This window comes from Rhizopus delemar, genomic scaffold, assembly GCF_000149305.1.
Source record: "Rhizopus delemar RA 99-880 supercont3.7 genomic scaffold, whole genome shotgun sequence".
Taxonomy (NCBI): Eukaryota; Fungi; Mucoromycota; class Mucoromycetes; order Mucorales; family Rhizopodaceae; genus Rhizopus; species Rhizopus delemar.
In genome coordinates, this window is record NW_027137833.1 from 1,228,162 (window position 1) to 1,244,219 (window position 16,058).

Below are 16,058 nucleotides of genomic sequence, written 5' to 3' on the forward strand. Positions count from 1 at the left end.
GTGCTGAGTCTCAACAATTTATAAGAGTCCAAGTTCTATTTCCGATTACCATATATCCTATTTTGAGATGGAGGGGGCATGTGTGGGGTAAAGTTTTTTTTATTTTTTATTTCTTTCGACATGCTAACTATTGCTAAACAAAATAATATTTTACTAGAAGACGAATACTTAACTTATCAAGAACTAATAAATAATGTACAACAGCGACTAAAAAGAGATATTGAACTATTGGAATTTGAACAAACAACTGACATTGAAGACGCATTAGAATTTGTAAATGACAAAGGTAAAGATCTTTTCGACAAACAACAAGTGTATTTAAGACCCACACAGAGCATTTTGTATTTAGTGACAATATTTCGATTTTTAAAGGATACAGAATTCTCGATAGAACAGACAATATCAAGGTTATTGGATACAATACAATGGAGAGCTGAAAACAAGATTAGCAGAATGACGTATCATTCTGTCAGTCCAGAATTCTTTGAAAATGGGTTTGCCTTTTTCCACAACCAAGATCTGATTGGAAGACCCGTTGCTATTATCCAAATGCGTCATTTTCCAAAATTTGTAGACAAGACAAAGAGTCTATCAGATTTTATGCAACCATTTGCCTGTTTAGTTATGGAAATAGCAAGACAATTAACACGAGATAAAACAAGAGAAAACGAACGAAACGAAGCATGTCCATTACTAGTTTCGCAAATATCGATTGTCATAGACATTGCGAAGGCCCCCTTTGTACCGGTCGACACAAATTTAGTGCAAGCTTTAAAGAACATTACCAATTCAAGATTTCCAGGATTTGTAGGATCAGTCTATGTTGTTAACTTTGGTTGGATGTATCAAGGTATATGGCAAGTAATAAAGTTGGTTCTAAGCGAGAAAGCAAAAGCTAGGGTCAACTTTGTTTCAAATCAAGAATTGAAACAAATTATAGATGAAAATCAACTGCTGAGAGGTAAATTTTTATACAAAGTGTTTGTGAAAGACAAACTGATATTTGAAATGTTATAGTTCTTGGAGGCAAAGATGATTACATATGGAATTTGGCATCTGATATAATACTTGAAACATATGCTACCGAAAGTCGATTCAAACCTTCTCCACCTATAAAGAACCGTTTGTCTCGAAGTACTTCTCTTTCTTCAACTGACAGTAGCTTATTCTTTGATGCGCCTGAATATTTATTAACTCATCAACCTTCACCATTTCTTAATTCAACCATTGCATCTGTGCCTTCAAGTGTATATGCCACACCTGGTTCACTAACACCCATTGATTCACACAGCAGACAATTACAAACAGTACGCACGTCAGAACCGCGATATTTCTTGACTGGATTCCATATGGGTAATAATACCTTTTTATCATCATTTCTTGGTGGTAGTAGATCACCGCCTGCCAATACATTTGGTGATGAGCTAACCGATAGATTAAATCAATTGTTGCTGGATCAAGATGGTTTATTGGACGAAGCAGAGGTTTATGTTATGAATGACAATAGAACGATACATTTTCCACATATGTTACCCAATGACCATCCACAAAGCATCTATGTTGTATCACCACTAAAACACCATTTAATGCGAACCGAACAGAGAGTACTTAGGATAACACGCAAAATGTTTAGAATGTCATTTGCTTATAAAGGAGCCATTTATTGGTTGCTGCTCTATATATTCTTAAGAGGACCTGTTGAACATACATTAAAAAAGTCACTGGCAAAATTACTCACTGGATCACAGCAGCAGTTAAATTATGCAACCATTGGAATGACTGCTACTGTGGCTGCTGCATTAAGCTCTACTTTTTCAAACTCACTTGATGATCGAAATAAACGTCTTCACCGTTAGCCCACGTGACGTTCCACGATCCCATTTTTTGCTTTATGCAGCTTCTTTTTTCTTCCCCCCTTTTTTTTGTGTACACATCGTCCCCATGGATTTAGCCATTGATATCACTTCTCTTTGTAGAATACGTGTGCTTTTAGTACCAGTATTTCCTATCAAACAATCTGTTTTTCATAAATATGTTCAGCTTATTAAGTCCTTTCATTCTATACGACTTGGCGATATAACTCCAAATTTAAACTCAAATGGTATGTATACACAACAAATACAAACAAAATTTACAATAAACCATGCCTATTGTAGACATATTTAATAGTCAAGCTTTTTCAGAAGGCCAACTCCATTTCGAATTCTTTACTCATTCCACTGATGAACATGTTGAATTACAAGATTTTGAAACTTACCGTCGCATATTTGGAGTAACTAAAGAAAATAATCAGGATACTTTAGCACTAATATTCATCACTTTTCAAGGTCATTGGTATCTTGGACTGTCAAGAATGGAAAGATAGATCTTTAGTAAAAGGATATGAAGAGATGATGAAAGAAACTTATCCTACAGCAGTCGTAACAAGATGTTTCGCCTTTGATCCTCCTGAAAATCAAGCAGACAATGCTAGTGGATTAATTATAATACCCAATATAGGAAATATTACATTTTATATGAGCACAATGATGAACGATTTTGCGAATGAAGTGCTTACTCAATTTTCAGTTATTGTATGTTACATTTGTACGTTCATTTCATTATCTAATCTCTTGCTATTACTTGACTAGGCAAATCGTATTCAAAGTCTAGAAGTATTGGAATCACCTATACCAGTTACAAACATGTCTCCTCAATTTCAACATAGATATGACCCACAGAGACAATCAATGCTAGCTACTGAAAATTTAAGGAAACGAACGCCAGCAAGAATAAAAAAACTGATGGGTGATTTTTACTTGCTTGCAGGAAGGCTACCAGATGCAATTGATCAGTAAATTGCTATAAGCATGCTTTATCTTTGGATTTCTTATTTTTTTTTTTTTTTTTTTTTTTTCAAATCAGCTTCAGCCAAGCCATAGAAATGGGGGGAATGACCGAAGATTATCTGTGGATAGCCAGTGCAATAGAAGGGCGAATTTGCGCCACCATTTTATTAGACTATATCCAACTGGATGCTGGTGTAAATTTTGAATTTACAATTTAGAAAAGGTATAGAGCTCTAACTGTCTTTTTAATGCAGCATATTGTTCCAAGAGTTAATTACGCATCTGAGACACCGGAAGAGGACAACCAAGATCTTTCAACCATCTCATCCATCGCAGGACATTATAGAGTAATCGCATCAAACTATGCTCGTATGCGTTTTACAGATGCTTTACCGGATTTAGTTTACGTGGAATGTTGCCTGAGAATAGCAAGATTCCTTGCAACAGCTTATCTCAACCGAGGGTGGAACGAGACCACAATACAGCTATTGGTTCAGAGAAATTTATGTGATAAGGAGTCTGTCGACATGTCTACACACCACCATCCAAAAATGAAAGGTATACCGAGAAGCATTATTGGTCAGTGGGTTACAAAAGTTTTTGAAGCAAACATCAATGCTATGCCATTACTAGACCAAGTAAGAAATATCACAAGGGTCAAAAGACAATATTGATCTGCAATCCGTCTTTTTTCTTTTTTTATTAGGTTCATATTACTACATCCATGTCAACCCTATATTCTTGTATTGGTTATAATAGGAAAGCAGCATGGTTGATCCATTGTAGCATAGAAAGCATGTTACCTTTGATTATACAGCATCGTAGAGCTCATTTATTTAAAACAAATACTCGCCATGATGCTGGTATTCTTCAGTTGACAAAGCAAATGTGTTGTGTATATGGCGTTGGTGAATGTAATATTTATGCTGATGAAGGATTAGATGAAACCGAAAAGAGCTCTTCTGGTATGTCCAATAGTAGTGTTAGAGGAGTAAAGCAATCCAGAAAGAATGAAATAGCGGTGGGCTGGCCACAGCTTCAGGTGGATGTACTCAAACAATGCATCGCTGTATCTGAGGCTCTACTTGATAACAAATCACAACTTTATTATACAGCCATTTTATTAAAAACTCTCTATCAACACATTTCAAAACCTGAACAAATTCGACTTGCAACAAGCATCCAAGCGATGACAAGTACAACAAAAAAGAAAGCGGCAGTAGAGCCAATGGTTAACTACTGGGGTGTTAATATAATTTCGAGTATTGAACCTAAAGAGTCTATACCAAGAAAAGCGATTTATGTCCATTCCATTCATCATGAGGCTAGTAAAGCATCAAAAGATAAGATAGACGATCCTTTCATCTACAATCCTTTTGCTCAAAAAAAGGAAGAAAAGGTTTTGTATCGCTCTGTTGGCCGAAATGTATCACCATCTAATTTGACTTGTATTAGAATGCTTTGTTGGTAAAAAATGATCTATGTGAGTTTAAAGTCACACTCACCAATCCTTTTGGATTTGATTTGGAGCTTCGAAATATAATATTAAGGTAATTCTACTTTAAGTACATGTGTATAAACATCAACGATGTCATTCATTCAGCTTTTTTTTGTTTACAGTACTTCAGGAGTTGCTTTTTATAGTGTTCCTGCAGCGATTAGTATACCTGCCAATGCGACAATCACCATGTTGTTAGCTGGAACTCCAAAAGAGACAGGAATATTAATCATAAGAGGATGCAAGGTTCAGATAGTAGGCTTTCTTGAGCAAGAGTTCTTGGTCGAGCCAGGAAGCAAAGAGCTTGTAGATGAAAGCGTTGTGAAAATAAAGAAAAGGTAAATCGAATCTTGAGAAATGCAATATATATTCAAGTGCGTACACTAACATAGCATAGTGGCCTTAATGCAATCAAATATAGAAACAGAAGAGGTAAACGGGAAATATGCATAAAAAGAATGATAATTTGATAAATTAATGCTGATTTTTTGTGCTTTTAACTATCATAGCAGAGCCAGTAGAGGAGATTAAGCAAGAGAACTTTTACAATATTAGGGTTGTCGATGAGCAACCACTTCTGAAAATTAAAAGTACTTCATTACTACACGGTGCTATAATGCTTTATGAAGGAGAAGTGTAAGAACAAGCGAACTATAATTTTTGATTCTCATACCAGTATAATAGAGCCCATATAACTATAGAAATTGAAAACATAGGCAATATTCCAGTAAATTTTATTAAGTTATCATTTACAGAATCAACAACCATACAACCTTTACCATTTAATTACGAACTACCGTTAGAAGAGCAGTATGAACTTGAATTACGTACAAAAGGAGCTCATGTATTTTCCTGGGACAGTAGCACTTCAATCGAAAACCCTATTGACCCAACAAAGGAGATCTGGTTAACCCCAGGAGGCACGGGTATCGCAACAATTAAAGTCTTTGGTAAAAGGGATTGGTAGGAAACAAAATTAAATTTGGAATCTATTTTAACCTTGATATTTTATATTTTAGCTGTGGAGGAAGTATCCAAATAGATTACGGATACCTTAATAGATCTGGCCATCACAACGCTGACAACTCCACAGATTCTGTTTTTTTTTATACTCGTCAGCTCTATATGAACGTTTTATTAACGGTTTATCAACATTTAGAACTCTCTAATTGGGATATTGTATATATTAGACACACAACAGACTGTTCCAGTTTGTCAACATTGTCTTTAGTTGAAGAAAACACAAAGGAAATACAAATAAATGCGTCGAAAGAACCCAAGGAACCTGTTGAGTATGTTATGGATATTGCTACTAACACCAAAATAAGAAACCAACTCAGAAACTACTACTGTTTTGTTGCCTTTGACATTGCTAATATATGGAAAACGCGTTTTGATGTTACATTAAGTATTAATAACGAAGATGATGGTGAATTAATATCAAATATAACAATTCAACCAGGACGTACTGCGAGGTATTTTGCTTATATATAATTACAATTACTTTCTTGAGAAGAATGAATAAATTAGTATTTTATAATTGAATACAGGATTTTATTGCCAGTCAAGCGATTGTTTCTACTTCCGGAAGTGTGTCTCCAAGAGATCCCTTCTATGGACCCTAACAAGCAATTTGTCAAGAATAAAGAATCAGAAGAGCAGCAACTTACACGTAGGCAACTATTTTGGTATCGAGAAGAGCTTTTGAATCGTATAAAATGTACTTGGTACTGCAGAACCACAGAACGACATGGTGTTCTTAACTTGAGGAGTTTTGCTAGACTGACACCTAAACAGCTTGTTGCAATCAAAAAAGAAAATATAGAATTCTCTATCGATGTGAAGGGTTCCTTTGTACAAAAAACGGGGCATCGTCAGTTTAAGTGCGGTTATAATCAGCAAATCACAACACTTATTACCATAAGCAACCGATTGAGTAGGATTGCCTTAGTTTACTTAACGAATATAGTCTAATCAATTTTATTAGTGTACTCTATTCGACTTATTTTACGCATACAACCTATACAGAACTATACTGAAAGCAAAAAAGAGTACCGATTACCTGATAATATACTTATAGAAGGCATGCAGCAAGTTATTTTACCAGAAGTAAGTAGTATTAAACATTAGACAGCAAGAAATATCGTAAGAAAACATTGTATATTTTCTTAGATACCTGCTTCAAATGGCAAAGTGACATATGCTTTCCCAATGTACTTTTTGTCAAGCGGCCAATTTGAAATACTTTATCATGCGGAAGATATAAATACAAGAAAGATATACTATGATCATGAATGGATTACTTTTAATATAATCGAACCATCAAGTGGAAAGGATTTCATCTAGTCGAATGACATATATTACAAATATATTATTTATTTTTATTCTCTATTGTTCGTCATGAACTTAACGTTAAAGGTAATTGAGAGTACTTTAAGTTTTACCTCTTGCATCCTATATATCATCAATCTTTCCTTTTTCTGCATATATACAAGCAGATGCTTTTTTATATCTCTTTAAATATCAATACATGGTAAACTAAACAAGAAAAAAGATGTTTACAATTCAGTTATTAGAATTATCAATCAAAACAATCTTTATTTTATTTTCAAAGAGAAAAGCGGCAAGGGCAAGAGATGACTATATCAGTTGTGTATTTATAAGCTTATAATCAGTGACGTTATTTACATTGTAATGCTTGTTTGAAGGATCTAATGGTTGGCTGGTAAACTATTCAATATTCCTCTGATATTTTCTCTTAAACGCAGTATTTTTGGGTCTGGTTCTTCTTTTCTTTTTAATTCATCCATTGTCACTAATACTTTATCAAGTAGTCCTTTCAATTCATCAAGCTGGTATCTGATGTGTGTCATTGTCTCTTCTAGGTTTAATACTATTACAGAGAAAAGATGAATTCCTATTATACTTTTTATTATTATTTCTATTTTTACTGTTTCTTTTTTCTGCTGCTTCTTTTAAAATGGATGTTAATTGACGATAATCATCATAGGATCTTCTTTGATATTCAATGCTTTGAAGCTCTCTTTTTAATCGCATGTTAAGAAGCCTTTGCTATACATAACCTTGAGTCTTTTTATTTTCATTTTTACTTTTATTTTTTTTTTCCTACTTACAGCTTGAGTTTTCTTCTTTAAAATCTCCACATGTTCGTTCAAGTAATTCTCTGTTTCTTCACTTATATTCATGCCATTTGCATCATTATACAAGCGAATATCCAAATGATCAGGTAACTTCCATACTTCATCGTACAGATATTGTTGAAACCTATTGAATACTTTGTCTAATATAGTCTCTAGTTCTCTTTCATATGTTTTGAATTGCTATATTCTGTAAGTCTTAAAAGGAAGATGCATACATGTACATTTATAAAAGATGCAACGTACATCAAAAATAAGAATTGCCTTGTCTTTATGCATTTCTTCTAATCTTTCATTGACACCTTCAATGACATTGTAAATGATAATGTTCATGTTGTCATAAATCTCATCAAGGAACTTCTTTGGAAGGAAGCCAAGTATTTCTGTAAGCAACTCTAATTCGTGATATTCTCTTGGCTGAAGCATGTTCAAACAAGAGAAAGAGAAGGCAAGCGCCAGTCACGATAATTCAAGTAATTCTTCAACCTTTTTTTTCTGATTTTATTCTTTTTTATTTTGATATAAAAAACTTTCTGTAAATATCATCAAAAACTTTTTTGTAAGAAAAGAAAAGGCCTTCTTTTTTTATTTAATTAATTGAGATAAGAGAAAACTCTTCCTTAGGAAAGGGTTAGGAAAAGGAAAAAAAATCAAGGGGAATTCTTAAGTAAAAGGGTTTTTTTTTTCCCATTTGTTGTATTTTTTTCATTTTTCTTTTGCTTAGTCGTGTGTTTGTGTGTGTATTTTATTATTTTATCAATTCATATTTCCTACTCATCGCCCGCATATAAGACACAATCGGTACTTTTAATAAATAGTTTCAGCAGCCAATTATGGTTCAAGTTTTGCCAATTAGCGAACATTATTCACCTGTCAACTTTATGAACGGTACAGAGCATAGTTTCCAACAGCACTCCACTCCACCTCCACCCCCTCACCCTCCTTTACAGCAACGTCAACAGATGCCTATACCCTTGCCACCTGTTCCAATGATCAACCATCTAATGGCTCCTCCTCCTCACCCTCACCAACCTCCTGGTTATTTTCCTCCTCCTCCTCCTCCACATATTCCTCATCAACCAATCTATGACCACTCTCAACAATATATTGATTACGGTAATGGTGGATATCTAGCTATGGGCTTTATGTATCAAGGTAACTATACGAACTGCTATCTCCCTACTCTAATACGCACTTTTAGGCTATTCTGACATGTCTGTCTATGTACCCACGTTACAAAAGACTTACCCATTGAACTCTGCTATTCTCTGTCGATCACCTGTTCTTTGTCAACGTATTATGGAAGAGCAAACAAACACACTTGAATTGGATCTTTATGTTCTTCCAGAGACATTCCACACGATTATTGGTCATCTTTACCGACCCTTGACACTTCAAGAAATTATGTTCCTCGCCAATGAAAAGCCCCAGATTGCGATTGAACTGCTTGAAGCTGCAGAGGAGCTGGGATTAGAACCGCTTTTGGATCATCTTATAGTTGCCTTGAACCAAAACCTCAATAATCAAAAGACCGCGATGACATATATCGAAGTAATGGAACCTTATCAACCTTTAGAAGAAGAGGAACCACGTCATTGGGTAGAGACATTAGAAGAGGATATTGTAACTTATTTGGCAGCCGTCATGCCCACTCAGCTTGAAGCCTTTTCACCTTCAATCAAAGTTAGTGGTAACATTAATATTGGGCAGATTGCCGCTTGCGGCTATATGCCCTCTCGCACACCTCCTATGCGCGGTTTTATGGATTTGGCACGCGTCTACGCATCTTTACCCCAATATCTGATGATCCGCTGTTTAGAAAGCCCTAAACTACCTGTTCAAGACGCTATTCAACGATCTTATTTCGCCAACCATGTCTTATCTATTGCTAAGGAAAGTGAAAAAGAAGACTTAATGGCTATTATGCGGTTTGAAAAGGGAAAGGATACGATTGCTATTGTTAAACAAACTCGTTTGAAAAAAGGAACTTGGGATCCAACATTATATTATTAATCTATTCCCAAACATTTTATATAATTTTTTATCATTGTATATTTTTTCTTCTATAACCTCCCCCCTACTCTTCAAAAAAAAAAGAAAAGTATTTTGTGTATATTTGCAAACAAATATATTTCTGGATTATAATACAAAAAATTAAATGCTTTTTTCAAGGGTAAAGATTAATACTCTTTTTAAAATCATCTACATAAACTCTTAATCTTGCATATTCAGGTGCAATAATATCATCTATGAACAACCCATTAGCTTTCATTCTCTCTCTATTTCTCAACTGATATTACCTTCATTATAAGCTTTGCCTTGAACACCATAAGCTTTTTCCAAATAATTCCAAAGCTTCACACTTACAATATCAGCGTGTGTTTCAGGCGAAGGACGATATTTATCCATGGGTAACCGAATGTTTGGATCAAGTGTGCTATTGTTACGTGCTAATTTGTTATTGGTAATGCGTCCTGGTAGTGGTGAACCTTCGCCTACAAAAAAAAAAGTCAGTATCCACCAGAAAAGAGTTTTTTCATCTTACGAGTTCTAAATAACATCCATACTCTTCCCCACTGTTTTTCCACAAAATAATGCTTTAATGACATATCTTCTCTTCTTAATTCTTGAATATAAAGCATATGTTCTGCTTTGCGTCTTAAATCTAATTCTTGTTCTGATTCTGGTGCATTCAAACTTTCTAGTATCTTATTAACAGTTGCTGTTCCATCAAGCTGTATAGGTGTCTATTTAGCATACAAACTCAAATTCAAACAGAAGAAAAAAAAATACCTTATGAGGTTCTTCTTTTGAACATTTGAAACAATATAAATCACCTGTATCTAATTGTAACTGAATAGGATAATGCTTCTCATCTTCCACATAATTATCCAAACAAATACGACATGCTGTGACATAGAAGTAAGTTTGATATCCTTTTTTTTTAAAAAAAAAAAAAGTTTTACCTTCACTGTGGCAGCTAGGATGCATATTCAAGTAAGTAGCATTTTGTGTTTGGCAAATATCACATAAAGAAGGGTTTTGCGAATGACTTTTGTACAGTACTCTCTTGATTTCTATTATCAGTGTAGCTGTTGCTTCTGGGTAATCTATCTCATGAGATTGTCCATTCATCATGACCTGTTGATCTTCTTTTTCTTCTTTCTTTCCTGTCTTTAATCTTTCATACATCTTAAGCCATGATTCCTCGGTGATTTTGTCCGTAATGCCAAAGTCACGTTCACCAAACGTTTAAATACCAATTCGTCTTTCATTAAATGGGAAAAAGATTTTGAAGTGAGTGTTAACTGTAAGATAGAAGTCAAGTCTAAAAAAGTAGTTATTCTTAATATAATTTCCGCGTTGAATTTTTCAATTTTTCTTTTATCTGAAAACATAACTTTTTTAAATAAAAGAAAGAATTAAAAAAGATATATTTGAAGAAGAAAGAGAGAAAAGAAAGAAAGAAAGAAAAAAAATCGTGTTACAATTTAACTCTTAAAAAAAAAAAAATCGGAAGTAAATTCGAGCCGCATCCTTTTTTATATTCAGCAACTTCTACTGTGAATAAACTCTCCCTTTTTTTTTACAATAGGTTCTCTTTATGTTATTTCACCGAAACCAAATATACTTAATAACGTCTTCTATCATTGAAAGCATATTAAAATCATATTCATGAAAAATATGGCTATATTAAGGTATATGTTTATTTTGAACGCTTGACAACCGCAGCTATCAAAGCTGCACCAACAGCTACAACACCGCTTACGATAGCCAAGCCAATGACACCCTCTACACAAACGCAAAAAAAAAAGTTAGTAAACGAACAAAATGATTGTTACTGGTGCTACCTGTTGAGACTTTTTCGTCAATTAATTTCTTTAAACCTGCTGCTTGTTCATTTCTAGGTTCAAGCTTTAATAATTGGTCATTGAATCTTCTTGCTTCTGCATAATTTGATATTTTGAAGTTTCCAATAGCTAAAAAGTATAAACATTCTCTTCTTCTTCCAGGTGCACTTGTGTATATTTCTTAATAAAATTTGTGAGCTAATTTATATTATCATTGTAACTATTACCTGTGAGTAGCTTTATACCCAACTCAATATGGTCAGTTTTTGCTGACCTTATTAAGCCCCAAGCATAGTTGAACTTTGTTTGAACTGTAACATATTCCCCTTCTTTTATATATTGTCTGCGAAGTACCTAACAAATTATACATGTTAATTTATATACAAACAAAAACGAAATTAACTTACTTCAAGTTCTGCTGGACTAAGTGCGATTTCAGCGTCTTGTAATAGAGGAACAGAATCAAACTTCATTGTATAAAATTAAACAAGAGGATAAAACCAGAAAATGGTATTTTTTTTACGGTATTTCCACTCTCAATTGGTCACTTTACCGAAAAAATTGGTCAGGTATTTGAGTCTAATTGGCCATATTTTTGGACCCAATTGGTCGAATTTTTGAAGCCTGTTTGGTCATCTTCCTGAAATAAATTGGTCGACCTTTTGAAAACCAATTGGTCACTTTCTGGAATTAAGTTGGTCAGGGTCAAAGCTGTACTATACTTCTTCAAAGTAGTAAAGACAGATGACTTTATTAGATCGGCTATTTGTTTTTGCAGTTTTCAAATCTTTAAATGGAATGTTGAATGAAGTTCTGAAGATGTTCCAGGGGAATAGCTTCACAGCTCTTAATAATCCTTGTTATCAAATTTTCAGTATCTTTTAAGGCATGACTTAAGAACAGTACGATCACATGAAACATCAAAGTAAGATTTTATTATAAGAAAATACGCCCTACTGGCGTATCGACTTGACGACATAGAGCATCAATAATCTTCCTGCTAGTTAAAAAGTCTTCCATGTTTTCTAAATTATGAAAGGCCAATCAAATGTTTTTCCCTGTAGAAAAATCAAACTTATTCAAAATTCTTATTCATTAGGTCTTAATGTAAGCAAATAAGAATTATCATTGATTTGAAAGCTCAAATTCTCTTTCTCCTTTAACTGTGCAGCAGTTAGTCTTACCTAAGGACTTTAGTATTTTGGTTTTGATGTCTATAAGATCATACCATACCTTTAACAAAGCTAATTAAGTTGTTCTTAAGATAAATGCTCCAAATACCTTAATCAATAAATGTGGCATTTATAACTAAAAGAGAAATTCAGAAAGTCTAAACAAAAAACGAATTGTAGTCAATCGTGTTGAAGAGGGAGCAAAAACAGTTAGCTACAATGGAAAAACTGTAGGGGATGGATCTATCACTCCCCAAAAAAAAATCCGACTGTACGGATGTATGGCTGCGTTTATGCCTGCGTTTATGCCTGCGTTTATGCCTGCGTTTATGGCTATGTATCATGAACTATAATAAACTGTGCTTTCTTTTGCACAATTACCCTTTAGAATTTACCTTACAACTATTGATATCAAATATATTTGGAGAATTGCCTTTTTTATCTTCAACTCTGGAAGTTTGGAATACAAAGGAAGCTGGTTTTTATATTACAAATACTATAGATGCCAATTTTCTGAAATAATAATAAAGTCTGTGCTTAAAACCTTAATGTTGTGTTCTCCTTTTTCTGTCTTAAGGTAGAGTTATATATTCAATTAGCATCTCCCTGTGTTATCCGTTAAGCTAATTGCCTGTTAACCCGTCTCTGTCCCTGACATTGTGTTTGTGATTAATATGCAATTACATTTCAGCTAATGATAAATAATTAGGATGTTGGTAAAGCATATTTGTTCTCGCAGTTATTTATTGAAGTAAGGTAAGTTGTTATAAGCTACCTATTTATGAAATGAGGTTTCTGTTGAAGTAGAGGTAATTGGGATTATGGTTCCTGGTGTATTCTTGATGCAGTTATCCAACCAATCGGATTCATTGGCTTTGTTTTTGCTCTTCTCTTTTATTGAATTATATACCTTTGTTACATGTGTTTTAATCTTGTAAATCTGGACTAATACAGGTAAAACCTGCTCTCCAAAACCAGTAATTTCCGTAGAAAGCTTAAGTTCTTTGTAACTAGTAACTCTTGTAACGTATCCCTTTGGTCTATCACCTAAGATTACTCTCAAGTGAAGACCTATGAATTACTAACCATATAGTGTATGTCAGTTGATCATTAGACATAATATAAAGTTATCTTTAATTTTACCTGAGCGAACTATGCCCACAGTGCTTAAGTCGTCGCAATCACCTTATTTTCTTTCTATCAATAGATCAAGCATATCTTTCAACACTTTAGGAAGCTTTCCCCCTCCTTCTTTAAGAACTTTGTTTCCATTAAGCTCAAGATCTTTTGCAACTTCTGATGCTCCATACTCCAGGCTACAAGTGCTCTTTGAATTACTTTCTCGGATAAGGAAGTCAAAGCGATGACCCATGGGCTTTCGAACCTTACTGTTGACATCTTGGATCGTTCTTTTGCGACTTTTTCTGATTGAGCTAGCCAACGAACTCCCTTCTCCCCTGGAAATAATTGACTTTTGTTAATCCAAAAGAACTGACAGTTGCTAATTTGTATGTTATGTTTAGTTTTGCTATACGGTGAAGTTATAACAGAAACCAATTGATAGAAGACTGTAAAAGACTATTAATATACAATAACAACAAAATCAACAATAAGACTAGTTCTTGACTTCAATTGCTTGAACGTGCAAAATAATATGTTCGGCAGCCAAAATTAAATTTAGCGGGAAGAAAGATGTTTTTTTATTACATTACAACAATAGATACTTTGAAACAACATGTTAATACAAGGTAACTGGGAAAAATGTACAATTATGAAGAGTATTATGGTGATTTTGATTAATAAAGTAAATGATGTATCAATTGAATATTCGTTTTCATGTTGATTCTTTTGATGTTCTTTTCTGTCTGGTGTGCTGGCACATTGGGTGAACAATGCGTCCAGAGATCGTCTTCTTGATGTATCCTGTGAGGGTAGAAAATAATGGGTAAGAAAAACAATGTCAGCCAATTGTGACTTGCATTCATTCAATTCCCGATGCGGTGAAGCTGATTATTTTCCTTTCCCCTCTTATTTTCGTTTACATTTTCTTGAATAACGTCCGTTAGAATTATCCAACCACACCGAAAAGCATACCATTAGAATCGCCATGAAAAGGAGCATCCTTTGAATACAAAATAAGCTTTAAAAATCAAAAAGGAATCAAAGGCGACTCCCGACCAAAATACGTCTTCGTTAGAACAAATATACATGTACATATAGCTAAAGAAGCAGAAACGTAATTTTTGCTAGTGTGAAAGGTTAGATACACAGAAAACCTTATGTTTAGATAACTATATTTACGTCTTTGTGTTGTATCTTTTACTTTTTGCACTTGAATATTTAATTCCTAGAATATCAAGCATGTTATAGCAAAGTCTTGATTTGAAAGGGAGCTTTCTAGATACCTTCACAGATTTCATAGTGGTCTCTTAGATTTCGAGCATTAGCAAACTTAGAACATTCATAGAGGTGGCAGGCATATACTATTGTACAGTACTTTATCGAAGACATTTTTACATTACGAACAGAAAAATTAGTTATGAATACATTATTTGGTAATATTTTGATAACGTTTTAAATCAGCAAAAAAAAAAAAAAAAAAAAAAAAAAAAAAAAAAAAAAAAAAAGCAGATGTGGCATGGAGAAAGCTGAACGGCCACAGCCATAAACGCAGGCATAAACGCAGCCATACATCCGTACAGTCGGATTTTTTTTTGGGGAGTGATAGATCCATCCCCTACAGTTTTTCCATTGTAGCTAACTGTTTTTGCTCCCTCTTCAACACGATTGACTACAATTCGTTTTTTGTTTAGACTTTCTGAATTTCTCTTTTAGTTATAAATGCCACATTTATTGATTAAGGTATTTGGAGCATTTATCTTAAGAACAACTTAATTAGCTTTGTTAAAGGTATGGTATGATCTTATAGACATCAAAACCAAAATACTAAAGTCCTTAGGTAAGACTAACTGCTGCACAGTTAAAGGAGAAAGAGAATTTGAGCTTTCAAATCAATGATAATTCTTATTTGCTTACATTAAGACCTAATGAATAAGAATTTTGAATAAGTTTGATTTTTCTACAGGGAAAAACATTTGATTGGCCTTTCATAATTTAGAAAACATGGAAGACTTTTTAACTAGCAGGAAGATTATTGATGCTCTATGTCGTCAAGTCGATACGCCAGTAGGGCGTATTTTCTTATAATAAAATCTTACTTTGATGTTTCATGTGATCGTACTGTTCTTAAGTCATGCCTTAAAAGATACTATATTTTTATTTTTTGCTCAACTTACAGACAAAATAAAAAAAATTCCAGACAAATAGTAAATTGATTTTAGACAAAAGAAAAATTGTAAGAATAATGAGTATTGGCTGTAAGACATACCAGAACTTAATACTAGATTTCTTACCTTGAAAATATCTAAGTCATTTATGAAGGTGAAGCTATATCTGCTACGACGGTTTCTTGTGAGAAGAAGAACGACCTTCTTTTACTCTCCCAGACGGAAAGTGATCTATCACATATATTTTTATTTGCATTTAAATTC

At 33.8% G+C, this 16,058-nt stretch overlaps 6 protein-coding genes across 6 annotated transcripts; 3 read left to right on the forward strand and 3 right to left on the reverse strand.

Annotated features, from left to right (window-relative positions):
- Nucleotides 1–277: 277 nt before the first annotated feature.
- RO3G_09668 (uncharacterized protein) lies at nucleotides 278–1,856 on the forward strand (the record flags this gene model as incomplete). Its single annotated transcript, XM_067664253.1, has 3 exons — nucleotides 278–286; nucleotides 373–961; nucleotides 1,018–1,856. 3 exons carry the CDS (start codon nucleotides 278–280, stop codon nucleotides 1,854–1,856), a joined length of 1,437 nt encoding a protein of 478 aa, XP_067520354.1.
- Nucleotides 1,857–2,820: 964 nt separating this feature from the next.
- RO3G_09669 (uncharacterized protein) lies at nucleotides 2,821–6,672 on the forward strand (the record flags this gene model as incomplete). Its single annotated transcript, XM_067664254.1, has 12 exons — nucleotides 2,821–2,833; nucleotides 3,000–3,022; nucleotides 3,083–3,466; nucleotides 3,646–4,295; nucleotides 4,449–4,664; nucleotides 4,724–4,758; nucleotides 4,836–4,962; nucleotides 5,011–5,289; nucleotides 5,346–5,801; nucleotides 5,877–6,262; nucleotides 6,407–6,435; nucleotides 6,499–6,672. 12 exons carry the CDS (start codon nucleotides 2,821–2,823, stop codon nucleotides 6,670–6,672), a joined length of 2,772 nt encoding a protein of 923 aa, XP_067520355.1.
- A 365-nt stretch (nucleotides 6,673–7,037) lies between these two features.
- RO3G_09670 (uncharacterized protein) lies at nucleotides 7,038–7,910 on the reverse strand (the record flags this gene model as incomplete). Its single annotated transcript, XM_067664255.1, has 4 exons — nucleotides 7,038–7,219; nucleotides 7,278–7,398; nucleotides 7,461–7,667; nucleotides 7,731–7,910. The coding sequence occupies 4 exons, from the start codon at nucleotides 7,908–7,910 to the stop codon at nucleotides 7,038–7,040; spliced, it is 690 nt and encodes a 229-aa protein (XP_067520356.1).
- A 407-nt stretch (nucleotides 7,911–8,317) lies between these two features.
- RO3G_09671 (uncharacterized protein) lies at nucleotides 8,318–9,497 on the forward strand (the record flags this gene model as incomplete). The annotated part of the gene is made up of 2 exons (XM_067664256.1): nucleotides 8,318–8,639; nucleotides 8,686–9,497. The coding sequence occupies 2 exons, from the start codon at nucleotides 8,318–8,320 to the stop codon at nucleotides 9,495–9,497; spliced, it is 1,134 nt and encodes a 377-aa protein (XP_067520357.1).
- A 154-nt stretch (nucleotides 9,498–9,651) lies between these two features.
- RO3G_09672 (uncharacterized protein) lies at nucleotides 9,652–10,676 on the reverse strand (the record flags this gene model as incomplete). Its single annotated transcript, XM_067664257.1, has 5 exons — nucleotides 9,652–9,731; nucleotides 9,785–9,979; nucleotides 10,030–10,231; nucleotides 10,278–10,393; nucleotides 10,451–10,676. 5 exons carry the CDS (start codon nucleotides 10,674–10,676, stop codon nucleotides 9,652–9,654), a joined length of 819 nt encoding a protein of 272 aa, XP_067520358.1.
- A 514-nt stretch (nucleotides 10,677–11,190) lies between these two features.
- On the reverse strand, nucleotides 11,191–11,808 carry RO3G_09673 (uncharacterized protein; the record flags this gene model as incomplete). The annotated part of the gene is made up of 4 exons (XM_067664258.1): nucleotides 11,191–11,276; nucleotides 11,327–11,464; nucleotides 11,563–11,689; nucleotides 11,743–11,808. The coding sequence occupies 4 exons, from the start codon at nucleotides 11,806–11,808 to the stop codon at nucleotides 11,191–11,193; spliced, it is 417 nt and encodes a 138-aa protein (XP_067520359.1).
- Between the last annotated feature and the right edge of the window lie 4,250 nt (nucleotides 11,809–16,058).